Raw genomic sequence first — 16,105 nt, 5'->3', positions numbered from 1 at the left:
GAGCGCCGCCGACAGCTGCGGTTGGCCGCCGGCCCCGCCCCGCGCCCGCCCCCGGAAATGGCGTCACTCCGTCGCGGTCCCGCCCCGCGGGAGCTGAGCGCAGCCCCGCCTCTATGCGTGCGCATGCGCGCAGCTCCCCCCCGCCCGTGGCGCTGCCCCACACTTGCGCATTGCGAAGGTGAAGCCGAAAGGAAGGGCGCGGCTGCCCTCACCCGCGTTGCCAGGTGCACCATGGTGATCGTGGTTGTGCGCTGAGTTCAACCCTCGATTGACAGTAGTGTTCAAAATGTACCATAAGCAGGTAATGGATGCAGCATATGCAAAACCCAAGTCACTCTCATGAAGTCTTTAACTGCCTTTTGGGGTTTTTTTTTGTTTTTTAAGGAAAATGTTCATGTTCCCAGCCAAATCAGTTCCAAATCCGTTTGTCATTCAGGAACCATGTGTGGCCTTGCTACTAGCGAGCATCTTCCACCCCCACCACGGGCTTTGGATGCTTTCAAATCCTCTGGCGGGCATCCTATGTGCAGACCCAAGCCTGGGGGATTGGGGTTCGGATGCCCCTGAGTTTCGCTTGCCCTCAGCCATTCAACCGCAGGTGCAAGGTAGGGAGGAGTCTTCCATTTGCATCAAGTGGACGTGTAGCAGAGATCTTTTGGATTTTTTATTTTTTTTTATTTTTCTTATTCCAAGCCAAATTGGCCAAATCAATTCCAAATCCATGAATCAGTCCAGAACCAAAAGTGGCCCTACTACCGGCAAACATCCTCCACCTGCATCTGGGGCTTGTTCCCAAAACCTTAGGGGAGCATCTTATTTGCAGGTCCAAGCCCAGAGGCTTGGGGTTTGGGTGCTCCCAAGTTTCGCTTGCATTCAGCCATGAGGCCCCAGGAGCAAGCTAGGGAGGAGTCTCCCATTTCCATAAAGTGGGCATAAAGCCAAGGTTAACTATGCATTACCTACATGGGCACTACCCCATGCCAGCAGAGCGGTCTTCCCTGGGCACAACTAGGAAGCCACTGTGGTGATCACAGTATTTCCCCTAGGTAAGCATAGACTCCAGGGGCAGGCAACGTTTTTTGGCCAGAGTGCCAAAAACCCCCACAATGCCTACCTTGGAAGGTGCCGGAGTGCCGGCATGCCAGAAAAACAAAATGGGGGTGGGGGGTACATGGCAGGATGCCTTGCTTGTACCCCTTGCCCCCACCCATAGTCCCTGCCTGTGCCCCTTGCCCCCCACCCAAAGCCCCTGCCTCCCAGCCCTGCTGCCCTCTGCGTCCCACCCAAGGCCCCTTGCCCCCCAACCAAAACCCCTGCCCCCCAGCCCAGGCTCTGTGATTGTAAGCAGCTACCCAGAACCTGGGCCAGCTGCAAACATCTGCTGCCTCTCTGCCCCAGCCCGGCCCTGGCTGCCTCCCAGCCCCAGAACTGGCCCTGGACTCTGGGGAGGCAGTACATACCGATAGTGCTCCCCGCTGTGCTGCCCTCACCACTTCTGCAAAGCAGCGTTGGAACCCAGCGTGGCAGGGCACAGCAGGGGGCGCAGAAAACTGCCTGCTCCCAGCTCCCTGCTGCCCTGCCACACTTTCCCTGCAGGCAGGGGCAGCACCGAGGGGCACAACCCTGTGCTGCTGCCCATGCTGTTCATGTATGCCAACATGTATATTACAAACAGTTCACTCTTTAACCGGGTTTACATAAGGAGGCAAATTCTGGTTTAAGGCAGAGTGACAACAGGAGAGCGGCAGTACTTTGTACTGAAGCACTGCCGAGAGAGCCTGTGAAAAGCTTAGAATCAAAACTTCAAGGGTGTTGTCCAACTGGGGGTGTATCCTTTTTGGATGCCTAATTTTTAGAGACAGTGAGCATCTGCACCTTCCATTAGCCTCAGCTGAAGGTTTGAGTGGAAACAGGAAATTGTGTTTTTGCTGCAAAAGCTTTGGATGAATATGATTTGTTTTCATTTTTTTTTCATTGTTTTCTCTCAGTGTTTCAAGTCTTAAAAAAAAAAAAAAAAAACCTCTAAAAAATTTCCATTTTGTCAAAATCTTTTTTCAGGGGAAATTTTCATTCAGCTCCAGTTATTGGTGATTTGCACTTCTGAGAATCAGATGCAAGTCTGGCATGCCAAAGTTAAGACGCTCAAAATTTATAATATTTTGAAAATGTGAGCTTTGTCTCTTGCTGATCTGTGGACACGTTTAGTCATACCATATGCTCCATCTTCTACAGCATGATTTGTATTAACAATTTTAATATCACACAGGCCTCTTTAGAGAAAAAATAGAATTTGTATTCTTATTTATTTCTTTTGTTGGTTGCTGATATGCATTACAAAACAGGTAACGGTTCCCTTATAGATTCATAGATGCTAGGGTCGGAAGGGACCTCAGTGGATCATTGAGTCCAACCCCCTGCCAGTGGCAGGAAAAAGTGCTGGGGTCATGTGATCCCAGCCAGGTGCTTGTCCAGTTTCTTCTTGAAGACCCCCAAGGTAGGGGAGAGTACCACCTCCCTTGGAAGCCCGTTCCAGATTCTGGCATCTCTAACCATGAGGAAGTTCTTTCTAATGTCCAACCTAAATCTACGTTCTGTCATCTTGTGGCCATTGTTCCTACTTACCCCAAAGTGTGCTGTGGTAAACAGAGCATCTGCTATTCCCTGCTGCCCCCCCGCCCCCGGTGAATTTGTATGCTGCTACAAGATCCCTCCTCAGCCTTCTCTTGCAGAGGCTGGAAAGGTCCAGGTCCCTCAGCCTTTCCTCAGAAGGCCTTCCCTGCAGGTCTCTAACCATATGAGTGGCCCTCCTCTGGACCCTCTCAAAATTGTCCACATCCTTCTTGAATTGTAGCACCCAGAATTGGACGCAGTACTCTAGCTGTGGCCTGGCCAGTGCCTCATAGAGGGGGAGCATCACCTCCCTGGACCCGTTTGTGATGCACCTACTAATGTATGACAAAGTGAGGTTAGCTCTGCTAATTACTTTGTCACATTGATTACTCATTATTCATCCTGGAGTCGACAATGACTCCAAGATCTCTTTCTGCTGTTGTGCTGCTGAGAAGGTCATCCCTCAGCCTATAGGTGTGCTGGTGATTCCCTCTCCCTAGGTGCAGCACCTTGCACTTATCCTTGTTGAACTGCATCCTATTGTTCTTTGCCCACTTCTCTAACCTGTTCAGGTCCGCCTGGATTCAGTTTCTTCCCATCAGATGTGTGTTTGCTTCGCCCCATAGGTTGGTGTCATCTGCAAATTTGGACAGAGTGCTTTCTATGCCCTCATCCAAGTCGCTGATGAAGATATTGAACAGCACCGGCCCAAGGACCAAGCCTTGGGGGACCCCACTGCCCACATCTTTCAAAGTCAATAACTACCCGTTCACCACCACTCTCTGGGTACAACCCTTAAGCCAATTTACCACCCACGTAACTGTGTAATCATCTATGGCACAACCGTTCAATGTGCTTTTAAGGATAGGATGGGATACCGTGTTGAAGGCCTTCTTAAAGTCCAAGTAGATGACATCAATATTGATACCATCTTCAGAAGGAGCCAGTTCTACAAACACATATTATAAATAGAATAATAGAAAAAACTGGAAGGGACCTCTGTAGGACATCTAGTCCAAACCCCTGCTTGAAACAGGATCATCCCTATCCCCCACAAGTCCTTATCTAAGCTATTCCTAAAACTACATAATCAGTCCAGTCATACAACTACAAGGCATTTTGCCCAAAGACACCAAAAGCACCCTAATCTGCCAAAGGTAAAGCAGGGGGACGAGAGTAGTCAATGTCCTGTTGCTGCACTTGAGAGATCCAAGGAAGAGGGCCATGTCTCCCATTGCAGAAGAAGGCAAAAGCCCCAACAGTCTATACCATTCTGATCCTGGGGTAAAATTACCAATCCCAAATGTGGCAACTGGTCTGACCCTGAGTGGAGGGACAAGAACCTCCAGCCAGGAGTCTTGAGACCTTAGTCCCACCAGGAGCATTAGCACACCCCAGTCAAAATCCCCAGCCTTGACTTCAGCCAATACCCAATGCGTCTGACAAAGACAAAATAAAAAGACCCCCCCACAAAAGCCCACCATAAAAACTAGCAAGAAGGGGTGGAAAAATTCCTTCCTGGCTCCATGTGGCAATGAGCTGAGCTCAGAAGCATCCAAAAAACCAAACACCCTCCACTCTGCTGTGCTACCTGGGGACAGCAAGCATAACTCCACATATCATCACACCCTCTTAATGGGAGAACGAGAACTAGTTTTTTTGTGTTTGCCATGGTGTGGGGTCCCCAGGGATGGCTGTGATGATCCTGGGGCTCTGCGACTGCCAGCTCTGCCCCAAGGGCGCCTTCTAATCTCACCTGCCCTGTCTTGTTGGAAAAGTAATGTGTAGGGAGGCTGATCACAAGTTTCTGTGCAGCAATGGTCTGTGGAGACCTGAACCGTACTGATCCATGGGGCCCTTGCCAGGATATCCAGGGGTCAACATCCCCCTGCCCGCACTGCTCCCTTGCAGCGTGGAGAACACCCAAATGTGCAGTATGTGGCGCCACAGACATGTCTGCAGTGTCATATATTGCATGGCTGTGCTCATCTGGACATGGCCTTTGTGTCTGCTGTAAAAGAAGCTGCTAGTCTAGCAAAACTGAAGCAAGAAACTTAAAATAAGAAGGGATTTATTAATATTACTATACAATGGAGTTGGCTTACAATGCCTGCTAATAGTTGCTATTATAACTAATTTCTAGAATGGCTGATGCCATCATAGATAAGTGTTTTAGATGAGAAGTGGTCAACCTGTGGCATGCATGCCACAGATGGCATAGGCAGTCTCTGTTTGGACTATGCAGCAGACTGGGGAAGGCATGGGTGGCAAAATGCCAGGCAGGGAAGGGAGCAGAAAGCAAAGTAGTAGATTTGGCAGGGGGAGGGGATCGCAGTGGGACTCTTGTGGGGAGGACAGGGCTCATTTGTTGCATATTTGCCAGAAATCTTGGCCCTCACTGTTTTAGATGGTGATAAAACATTAATAAAAATAACCGGGCCTTCCCCCCGCAAAACTTGGCTTTTCATTTTGAAAGACAGCTAAGGGTAATGGTAGAAAAAAAATCGGATCTGGTTTTAAAGAAATAACAATATAATGATTTTTTTTTGCATATTGATAATATCAGAAGCCATAACATTTAATGTCTTATTTATTGACTTCATATGAATATTAAACAGGAAGTTTAACAACATAAAATTCTTTCTGATAAAGGGCAAAATCCTAGATCTACTGAAGTCAATGACAAAACTCCCATTGGCTTCAGTGGGAACAGAATTTCACCCAGATTCTTCACCTTTCTGAAACTGCTAGCAGGAGTCTGCTGGTGCAAAGGGGACATAAATGTGACAGCACCAAGAGCTGAGATACCCAATTCATAGATTGTAAGGGTTTGGAAGGGACCTCGCAAGACCGTTGGGTCCAGCCCCCAAATGGAACGTTTAGGAGGCGTAGAACCCTTGGGGCAGTGCCTACACCACTCTCTTCCTGTCCCTGGCTCAGTTAGCTTGACTACCTTAAAAAGATGTAGTTTTGCAGTCCTCATTTCTCCTTTATCCCTGGCATAGGTGGCAGAAGACCGGGCCTAATGGGGCTTAGTCCCCCTTCCCACCACAAATGCAGGCAGCCTGGGCGTGGGCTCCAGGTGGCTGCAGTGGGAGGAGTGGGGGGCTTTTCCAGGGGTGCGGGCGGGGGGGCTTCTGCTGCTACCCGCACCCCCAGGGCAGGTATAGGGTATACGTGCCCCGTGATCTGTACTGTGCATGGGACAGAAGCAGGCTGCTGCTGCAGTCTGCGCTCTGCACCCAGCTGCTGGTAGACCTGCAGCCACATGATGCCACATGCCTCCCACAACCGGGCAGGTGGCACAGTCAGTGCGCAGGAGGCACATGGCATTGAGACACTCCCAGGGCACTGGCAGCAGAGTGCAGACCCCAGCCCACAGTGGCAGCCTACTTCTACTCCACACACAGATCAGGGAGGCACATGCCCCCTGTGCCTGTCCCGGGGCTGGGTGGGGAGGTGTGCAGTGGTGTGAACTCCCCTGTGCCCCTGGAGGAGCTGCTTGGGCTCCGAGCATCTCACAACCTGCCCCAGCTCTGGGACCTCATTCACCCCAGCCCTGCCCCTCCACACCCCTTTCCCATGACAGACTTACTTGCTGGGGGTGGTGCATGTGTGCTTGTGTGTGCACACACACTCAGCCCCCACAAATAATATTTTCTTCCTCCAGCTATGATCCCTGGATGCTGAGATCACTTTAGAGGGTCATAAATTGACAGTGTAAAGTAGCATAACTTTGAAACTTTTAGTGTTTGGATCTAGTTTCAAACTACCTATGCAGTTTTAATCTGCTGTGCTCTAAACCAAGATGTACAGAATTCTAGTGTAGCTTCTGAATAATTTTGTTTCTAAGTAATGCCTCATTCTCTACATATTTGATTCAATATGCTCAACTTTAGGTCGTGCTATTAGTAATGACTATTTCAAATTGCTCATGTTGATGGGTATTCAAGTATTTGTACCCTCTAAAGAGAAAGATCTAGGTGTCTTTGAAAGCAACATAAAGAAAATGTCTGTAAGACTTAGTTGTATTAAGAAAAGGAAACAGCATGGAAAATACAGCAAATAACCCAATGGTATCAATCGAGACTAGGCTTTCACCAGGAGCATTGAATGAGTTTGCACCATCAAAAGATAAAAAAAATAATTAGAGACTGAGGTGGGGAGAGAACAGTTAAGTACATGAATAGATCAAAATCTGCAGGAGAGTATGACAAGAGTAAAAAGCTAAATTCTGGAGCATATACAATTATAAGTGGCCCATGGGGTACCAATTAGATGCTGTCTTTTTTTTTAAAAAACCTTTTCCCATAATTCAAAAATAACAAGAAAGCCATTGAAGATAAAAAGCAATTGATTTGAAAATAAGAGGAGTTACATAATTAACCCATGAAATTAGCCACAGGCTAATACCGAGTCAAATGGCTTAGATTCAGCAGTTACACAGATTACAAATAACACAGAAACAAAAGAATAGTGCTGCCATTGATCTAAATAAAGTAACAAAATCTGTCAGTTCACATAATTCAGGGTATAAACTAAATGTCACTTGGGTTGAAAATAAATTTTTGTCATGAAAAAATGATTCATAAGTAGATTGACAAGTTTTTTGCCTGCCTCAAGATTTTGGCCAGTACCTAAATTGATATAAAATGTACTCTGGAATATTAATCTATTCTGCTTTATTTAAAATAATAGACAGAGACTTATAAGAAAACATTTAATAATAATCCAAAAGGGTTATGTATACTTACTCCAGCATATTTCGGAACTGTACAAACCAAATTACATAGAATAATTTACAGTTCCCAGCAATATAAGCATTACGGTTCCTGTATTTCTACCTGCCAACTAACATGAAAAGGATTTGGTTGCATTTTGAGTACATGGCATGATTTCCATCTGATGTGATACCTTATCTACTGGTTATCAATTCTGTTATGCTATAGATTTTTCAGCTATAGCACAACTTTTATGTTTACTAAAAAGTACAGGGGATGTTCATATGGTTATTTGTAAAAACAAAACAAGTGTCTAGCTTTCAAATATCTACAGAATTCTGTTCTCCCCAGGGGCATGTCAATTATAATAAGATAAAGTGGGCACGTCTGCGTCCGCATATTAAAGCGAAGCAATAAACTAGAGTGCATATTATGCCGGAGTTTATTGCTCTGGGGCGCACGTGTAAACGCAGTACCCGGGAGCAATAAACTCTGGCATGATATGCACGGGGGTTTATTGCTTTGCATTAATAGGCACATGTAGACGTGCCCACTTTATTTTAGTATGATTGATACACCCACGGTGAGAACAGAAGTCTAGTAGATATTTGAGCCAGGTTGGAGCACCTCAGCAGGCAGAGGGCCCGGTGGGTCAGTCTGCCAGCCTGGGGCTGCTGTGACCCAATCCAACATGTTGCTGAGAGGCTGGCTGGGCCACAAGGGTCTCTAGTGTGGGGCTAGCCAGCTGGGTCAGTGTCTACGCATGTGTTGCTGTGCATGAAAAAAAAACTCCACAGCAGGACGGTACTTGTATTTACAAAAACTAGCTTGTTGCAGAGTTTATAAGTTGTCTGCAGCCTAGTAGGGACACACATGTAGACACTGGGACACTTCCTGCAAAGCTAATTAGACAACTGCAGTCAATGTCTTGTATAGATGTGCCCAGCAAAAACAAGTAAACAAACAAACAAAAAACTACACGCTATACTGAAGACAAGTTTAAAAAAAGATATGAGATTGCTTAAAGCATATTAGCTTTTAACTATTTCCAGAAAGAAATTGGAATACAGAACCAAACACACACATTAATAAGGCATGCTGGTTTCCAGCTATCACTAGTATGTCTGTGAGAGTTCTGGGGCAGTAGCCAGTATCCTTTATAGCAGCTTATTTGCTGATGTGCTTGATACCATACTTAGGATACAGGTTTGATATCTGAATTTTATTTTGAATCTTAGGCCTCTCTGCTGCATGCTTATTTTGCTATTGATACTGTACTGCATGTTCTTTGACATGTGTCGTATTTTGTAGTGGTAGACACAGCATCTGCTCCCAGCAGCATACCACTGATGCCATCCGTCAGAGCCAAAATAATTGGACTACCATGTGATAGGGTACCCACTGCTTGACATAGCTCTTCTGAAAACAGTAGCTCTCTATACCACTTTCTGACTTTTGCTACTGAAGTCCAGGGCTAAAGTTATGAAACCTGAGAGTATAGAAGTATACAGTTAAGTCCATTTAGGCACCTAAAATAAGTGGGCTGATTTCCAGAACTGGTAAGCATTGAACTTCTATTGAGTTCAGTAGGAGTTGAGAGTGAATAATCAGCCTATTAGTTTAGGCACCTAGGCTACTTGCAGATGTTAAAAAAAAAACAACCCAAACAGTCAAAACAGGCACTTTATTTTAAATTTGGTGTGTTTCTGTGCTGAGCCTCACGCATGCCTAAAAGAGGCAGTGCTTTAGTTAGACCTAGCCTGCCCAACGTCTCTATATCAGGCACTTTACTGGGGCTTTTTTGGCACTTTTATCTAATAGCTGATTGAATCAGCTTTAGCTAAAGGCACCAAAAAGCCCTGCTGAAGTGATCTATACACACCTACCCTTTTAGCGATCTATACACGCGCTGCAGAGCTGGGTCGAAGAAATGTGCCGCTTCTTCTGGTAAAGCACTTTTTTTTAAACATCTGCAAGCAGCCATGAGTACTTCTATTGAGATGCCATCTTTCAAAATGGTGGCCTTCAGTTTTGTAATAGTATTAATTTGGATATTATTAAAAGAGGAGGAGTTAAGGCGAATTAAGAATATAGAAATACTCATAGAAAAGAATATTCTGATCCATAACATAAAAATACTAACTTGTACTGAAGCTTAGATAACTTCCCAAATACCAGAAAATACAATCTCTAATTACAGATTAACACTTTATAAGAACTAGATTTTGTTCTTGAAGAAGGCAAGGTAGATTTGCACCTTATAGACCAAGTTAGAAATGCCTAGCATAAACTTTTGTAACCAGCAGGCTTACTTCATCAGATGCTGATTAGCATCTGATGAAGTAAGTCCTCTGTTTACTAAAGCTTACGCTAGGCATCTCTGATTTAGTCTATAACAGTGAATCTCAGTCCTTCAGACTCAAGACACCACTTTTTTAGAATTTAGTGTTACCCCATTTAAAGACATATATTTCTGACAGTGCTCACCTCCTTTTACCACATGGCACTTAACAGGATTTCCCTAAGGGGTAGCAGGGTGAGCTGGGCACCCCTGACACCTTGAGGGTGGGGGTGATGCATGGGGCTCCATGCCGGCAAAGGCTGCTCAGCAGGACAGACTGGAGAGCTTGGGGGTAGTTCATTAGACCTCTGAAGAAGCAGGAGATGGGAGGGGCTGACAGTGGCTGCTGCGTGAAGAGGCTGGTGCCAGGTGAAGGCTGCATTTGCATTTGCGCCCCCCCAGGGATGATCCAAGCAGGGTGCGGAGCCCCCTCTCCTGGTCCACAGTACTTCCACAAGGAAATTGACACCGTGGCACACCGGATGCCGGTGGAGGGGTGGTGGACAGAATTTCTGGTCGTAACAGGTAAACAAATGTACAACCCACCAGGTGAGCGGGTGGGTCACACACCAAACGCGGGAGGCACCCCGGCCTCTTGGCCCAGCTGTCACCCCTCTCCCATTGGTACGCCACTGACTCTACCTGAGGGAGTGAGCAGGACTTCTGTTGCTGTGGTTGCTCCTCCAGGAACGTGAATGGCAGAGACTAGAGCCACCAGTCTTCACTGACCCTCCCACCAGAACTCAGAGCATGAGAGGACTGAGAGAGAATAAGTTGGGCTGAAAAACAGTGACCATCTGCTACCTGCCCATACCACTTGGAGCAGAGGGGATGTCAGGAATTGTCCATTTCAGCTCAGTTCATTCCCTTGCTCCTCCTGTGCTTCAGGTGGTGGGAGGGACTTTAAGGAATGGTGCTGGGACACTGAGCCGGCTCAGGGTGCCCAAAATGTAAAGGAGGCAGTGTTTACCCTCTCTCAAAGACCAAGTGTTGCAGAACTCTTCTAAGGAGCTCATGGCATCCTGGTTGAGAATCACTGTTCTATAAAGTTCACATCTGCCCTGCATTCTGCCTGACTTGGAATCATAGAAAGCTAGGGTTGGAGGGGACCTCAGGAGATCGTCTAGTCCAACCCCCTGCTCAAATGGGGACCATCCCCAACTAGATCATCCCAGCCAAAGTTTTGTCTAGCCAGGTTTTGCAAACCTCCAAGGATGGAGCTTTGACAACATCTCTGGGTAATCTGCTACAGTGTTTTACTACCCTCCTGGTGAGAAAATTCTTCCTAATATCTAACCTAAACTTCCTTTGCTGCAACTTGAGACTGTTGCTCTTTGGTGTGTCATCTGTCACCACTGAGAACAATCAAGCTCCATCCTCTTTCAAACCCTGCTTCAGGTAGTCGAAGTGCCTTCTCAGTCTTCTCTTCTCTAGACTAAATAAACCCAATGCCCTCAGTCTTTCCTCATAATTCATGTCCCCCAGCCCCCTCACCATTTTTGTCACCCTCCACTGGACTGTCTTCAAATTGTCCACATCCTTTCTATAGTGGGGGTCCAAAACTGAACACAGTACTCCATATGTGGCCTTACCAGTGCTGAGCAGAGAGGAATAATCACTTCCCTTGACCTACTGGCAACACACCTAGCGATGCAGCCCAGTATGCTATTAGCCTTCTTGGCAACAAGGGCACACTGCTGGCTCATATTTAGCTTATTGTCCATGGTAACCCCCAGGTCCTTTTCTGCAGAGCTGCTGCCCACCCAGTCAGCCCCCAGCCTGTACTGGTGCATGGGATTGTTCCATCTTCAGTGCAGGACTTTGCGCTTGTCCTTGTTGAAGCTTATGGGATTCCTTTTGGCCCAATCCTCCAATTTGTCTAAGTCACTTTGAATCCTAGCCCTACCCTCCAGCATATCTACTACTCCCTCCAGCTTGGGGTCATCTGCAGCCTTGCTGAGGGTGCACTCTTTGCGATCTTCCAGGTCGTTGACTTCAGACTACCACAGCTAACTACCTCTTTTTGGTGATGAAGAAGACATCCTCCTCATTTACATAAATTAGATAGATAAAGCAGGCAATGACTGACACACAAACTCCTGACAGGCAAGATTCTGACAGAGGAAAATGACAACAGTAAATGTTTCAGATTAAAACTAGTATAATAGAATATTGCATCTTATTATAGATCATTTTTAGATAAGTCATAAGGCCACCATGATCTCCAGAAACCTTCAGTGAGAGCTCTGAATGAAAAAGAGCTGTGGAGTATCTACATTCTGTAAATCAGCAAAACATAGGCTTGTGTCCCAGGGGGTGACTCAGTTCAGAAAAGGAAACTTAAATTATGCAATGTTTAAGAGGAAATTATTGCAGTATCTAGGGTTGTATCAGTTTTCCCTGTAGTAAGGATCCAATTCTGAATTACTTACATGGCTTTCAGAGACCATTTTTTTCATGATTGGCAAAGTCCAAGAATTAAATGGAGTCTGCTGAAAAGACCACACTCAAAAACAAGGCAAACCTTAAGCAAGAAGATCCTTAAATAAGAACAGATTATTTCTATTTGTAAATTGTTTCCTAACAGTTGTATCTTGAGAGCTTTCCCCTGATAAATATTTTGTACTAGAGGTGTGGTGACAGAGTGCTAAATGTATTTTCATGGGCTAGGTACAGACGGTCAAAAAGCCTGCGGCTGAATCAATAGTCTTTGCAGGTTAGTCTAAATTGCAGAGATTACATTGAAATAGAAGTGAACAGACATTTACCTGGCTGTCTGGCTGTGTATTTACTTCCTCTTCCTGATGCCCCAGAGGTTTCTGGGATTTGCAGTCCAGACTTACAACAGCAGGACTCTGTAGAGTTGCTCATCACTTCCTTTTCCTGCTTCTGGGATTTGTAGTCCACAGTTGCAGCCAGCAGTAAGTTTGAGTGGGGGAAGGGGTGTTTAACCCCACTCCCTGGCCCAAGACCCCAGATGGGGTTTGCCTCAGGGTTTAGTCCCTCTTCTCTGTAGACTGGGCTGCATCCCAAGCCAGGTTTGCTCCCCACCTTGTCAGCCAGCCCTTACTGTTCCAGCTTGGTAGCTCTCTTTCTGGAGCAGACAGCCCAGCCCAGGGCTGAAAAATGCTGGGATGCTGGAGTACTCTGATTGAACTTGAACCAGGAAGGGGTCTGGGACAGAAGTTTCATAAACTGGTTTGACCCAACTCAGTTAAGTCCGATGCTACATTCAACCAGGTTTATCTTAAACCAGTTTCAGTCATTTTGAAACTGATTTATGTGAACTGAGCTTCTGTTCTGTTACAGGTTTAAAGCAGTTTCTGATCACTTAAACTGGTTTATGTGCAACTTCTTAGCTTTACACCTTTGGCATGAGTTTATTTTCAAATCCTGATCTGGATTGTGCCAAAGGTTTCCTGATCATTTGGACTGGAGAGTCAGGAGTGCTGCTAAGAACATGACACCTTTGCTTGCTGCAGGTTTTAGAAACTGGTGTGCCTGAATTCGGCTCGGATGAACTTTTGACTTAATCTCTCCAACTGCCATATTTCCACCCCAGCTTGAATCCAAAACTTGATGCAGTCAGTGGGAATCTTTCCATTGACTTTGGTGAGCTTTGGATCAGGCCTACAGAGTTGCAAGTGTATTAGTTGCTTCACAGGCAAAGAAGTTAAGCTCCCTACTTCATACAGTTTATAATAACTAGATAGAGATGTAGAGAGAAATGATAAAAATGAGGAACTGAGTGTTGAAATGTAGTGTGTTTGTTAATTCTGTGTTACTTGGTTAATTCTGTAATAAGAACTGACCTTAGACTTTTTCAATATTTGTGTTGTTAGCACATCATAGTGGAAAAACACTAAATTAAAAACATTATAAAAATAACTAAATTAACAGTTCAAACCCTCCTTGGAGTTTCTGTAACAATCTTAGTTCCTTAACATCACAGATCTTCAAGAACAAGCACAAGTCCTGCTGAGTCTTGTAGCCCATTGGGCTAGTATTTCTAAAGCACACCAGTATGTATAGCCAATAACATGCAAAGGAATGATGTGACTAGTATCACATTTGGTTCCCTTTGACCTTCCAGCCAAATGACATTTATAGCTGGGTCCACTGGGGATGTCCTTTGGTACAAGTCCTGAGCAGAACTTGAACTCACACCTCTGGAGCTATAATGAGAAGTTTTAATTTCTCTGTCACTACATGCCCTTTTGTCAAAGGATTCTTTGAGTGTTATGTAAGGCATCATGGGTGTATAGGAGATAAATCAGCCATTATTTTAAACAACTTTTGGCATAGCAATGGGGAATAAGAGAAAACGGGGCTTCTAGAATCATTTATAGCACAAGATGATATGTCAAAGTCTAAAAAATTAAAGGCATATGCCAGTATTAGCACCGATTAGCTGCTGATTATTTTTGACAAGATGCTAGTAAAATGTTAACCTTTAATGGAGAGCAATACCATTTGAATTACTTTTCTGAAATAAAGCACAATTATGTTACTGAAGGCTTTGGGAGATCTCTTAATGAAGGTGGATTTATCAGGATTCATGGCTTGCCACTAGAGAATAGGTACAACAGCTTTCACTGGCATGCCTAGCAGCTTGTTACACAGGGTTGTATGTTAGATGACATCTCGCTGAAAAACAAAAAATCCAGAAGTAATTGTGCCTATGGCACAAAACCTTGGCTAGAGATGGCTGTTTTCACTTTTGTCTCTGCAAAACAATACAGAATTGCCATACACTAAAAGAGAACTGTTGTCATAATTTAAAGCATGTGATTATTTTACCTGAAGATTTGTAAAAAATAACCAAATAACAAAAACCAGCAATTTAACTCAAAGTTTCTCTGAACTGGCCTGATGATTTTTGAGAATGAATCCCTAAGGGTCAGATCAGCCACATGAAATATGCCTACTAGTAGGTGTTTAGTTTGATAATGCTTTCCCACCTGTGTGACTGAAATGTCCTGTTCAATAATGTTGTCAAATTAACGCTAGCTCATCAGATAATCACTTTTCTAAGGATGGAATTCCTGCCTGTTCAGGGAGATATGCCAGGGCCGATGTCTCTCTTAATTTCTGTTTTGAGGATTTAAGGGTAGAAACAGATGTCACCTGACATCTCATTTGTGCTGGCGTAAAAGTGTTTATGGTGGCACAAATTGTGAGCAAATAGATGTCAGTACCTTTTGTCATACCACATCAAAGGAAAATCAGTAGTGCAACAAAAGGTAGTAATAGAATCTGCTGCTTTATTGCTGCAGACTTGACTACCTCTGTGGTGGAAGAGTACAAACAGCCTGTGTGACTTGCACACCCCAAACATGCCCACCCAGCAGGTGTTCTGGAGACTTGAGGGTTCCTCGAGCATGGGCAAGAAACAGACATCCCTCAAGCCCCCAGAGCACCTGTCCACTTGCCCCGTTTAGAGAGACACCCCAGGAAATCTTGGGGTGCCTCTTTATAAGCAGGGATGTCACGGTTCCTTGCTCAGCCAGACCCATCCCCCATGATTACAGAGAACAGATCTGGCTGCACAGGAAACGGTTTTTCCCTACCCAGCCCGATTCATCCCCTGTGATTGCAGGGAATGGGTCTGTCTGGGCAGCGAAGAGCTTTTCTCTACCCAGCTAAACTTGTCCCTTCTGATTGCCCTTTCCAGCTCAGCTCCATAAAAGCCTTTTCCCACTCAGGCAGGGCAGCCTGCTCTCCAGCAATTGCAGGGCAGCAGGTCTGAATGAGTGGGGAAAGAGGGAAAAATCACATTGCCCATTGTTCTGTGCCATCAAGAGCAGGACAAGGGGAATGTGTGTTTTGCCCAGTGAAGCAAGTCAGTTGTGCTGTGACACATTGCAGCACAGCTGATCCCCTTCAGTCTGTGATGTCTATTTCTTGCCTAAGTGGTACATAGGTCCTGTGCTGTAGCTGACACAAAAGTGAATTTCACCCTATGTAGTCAGCATTTCTCAACATATTCACTAGTAATTTGGTGAAACAGCAGTCCTTCAAGATTCAGGTAAACCTATGTTTCATATCTGGTGATAATAAACAATAACATTAGGTACACCTATTCCAGGAAGGTAGCTTAGTTCAGTGACTATAGGAAGAGACAGGGAGTCATGAGACATGGGATCTATTCATGTCAAAATACACACTGTGTAATAGAGATACATAGACACCTCTTGTAAAGATAAAAGGCTCTACTTAAATGCAAAGAATTATAGTGTGAAGTAAGCTGTCAAGAAAAATTGTCATGCATAAGAGATCACAGGCATCCTGTGAAAGACAAACACATGATATGTCACTGAGGGGCCTGTATTGACCTGATTTAGCTGTAGCTGGAATAACATTGCTTTAACAGCCTGGATAAAGACTGCAAGTTGTGTGCCTGAGTTCACTATAGTACATGGGTAGCTAGAAG

General features: G+C 45.2%; 1 protein-coding gene across 1 annotated transcript in view; it reads right to left on the bottom strand.

The window, feature by feature from the left end:
* Positions 1 to 16,105, bottom strand: part of WDR1 (WD repeat domain 1) — a 113,758-nt gene that overhangs the window by 23,407 nt on the left and 74,246 nt on the right. Inside the window, exons 2-3 of the mRNA XM_014525969.1 lie at positions 3,489 to 3,559; positions 1,461 to 1,485 (exon numbers count right to left, since the gene is read on the bottom strand). Of these exons, the coding sequence (XP_014381455.1) occupies positions 1,461 to 1,485; positions 3,489 to 3,559 (96 nt within the window). The remainder of the gene's footprint in view (positions 1 to 1,460; positions 1,486 to 3,488; positions 3,560 to 16,105) is intronic.

The sequence above is a fragment of the Alligator sinensis genome, unplaced genomic scaffold (genome assembly GCF_000455745.1).
Source record: "Alligator sinensis unplaced genomic scaffold, ASM45574v1 scaffold104_1, whole genome shotgun sequence".
In the NCBI taxonomy this organism is placed as follows: Eukaryota; Metazoa; Chordata; order Crocodylia; family Alligatoridae; genus Alligator; species Alligator sinensis.
This window is presented reverse-complemented; position numbering and strand designations above follow the sequence as displayed.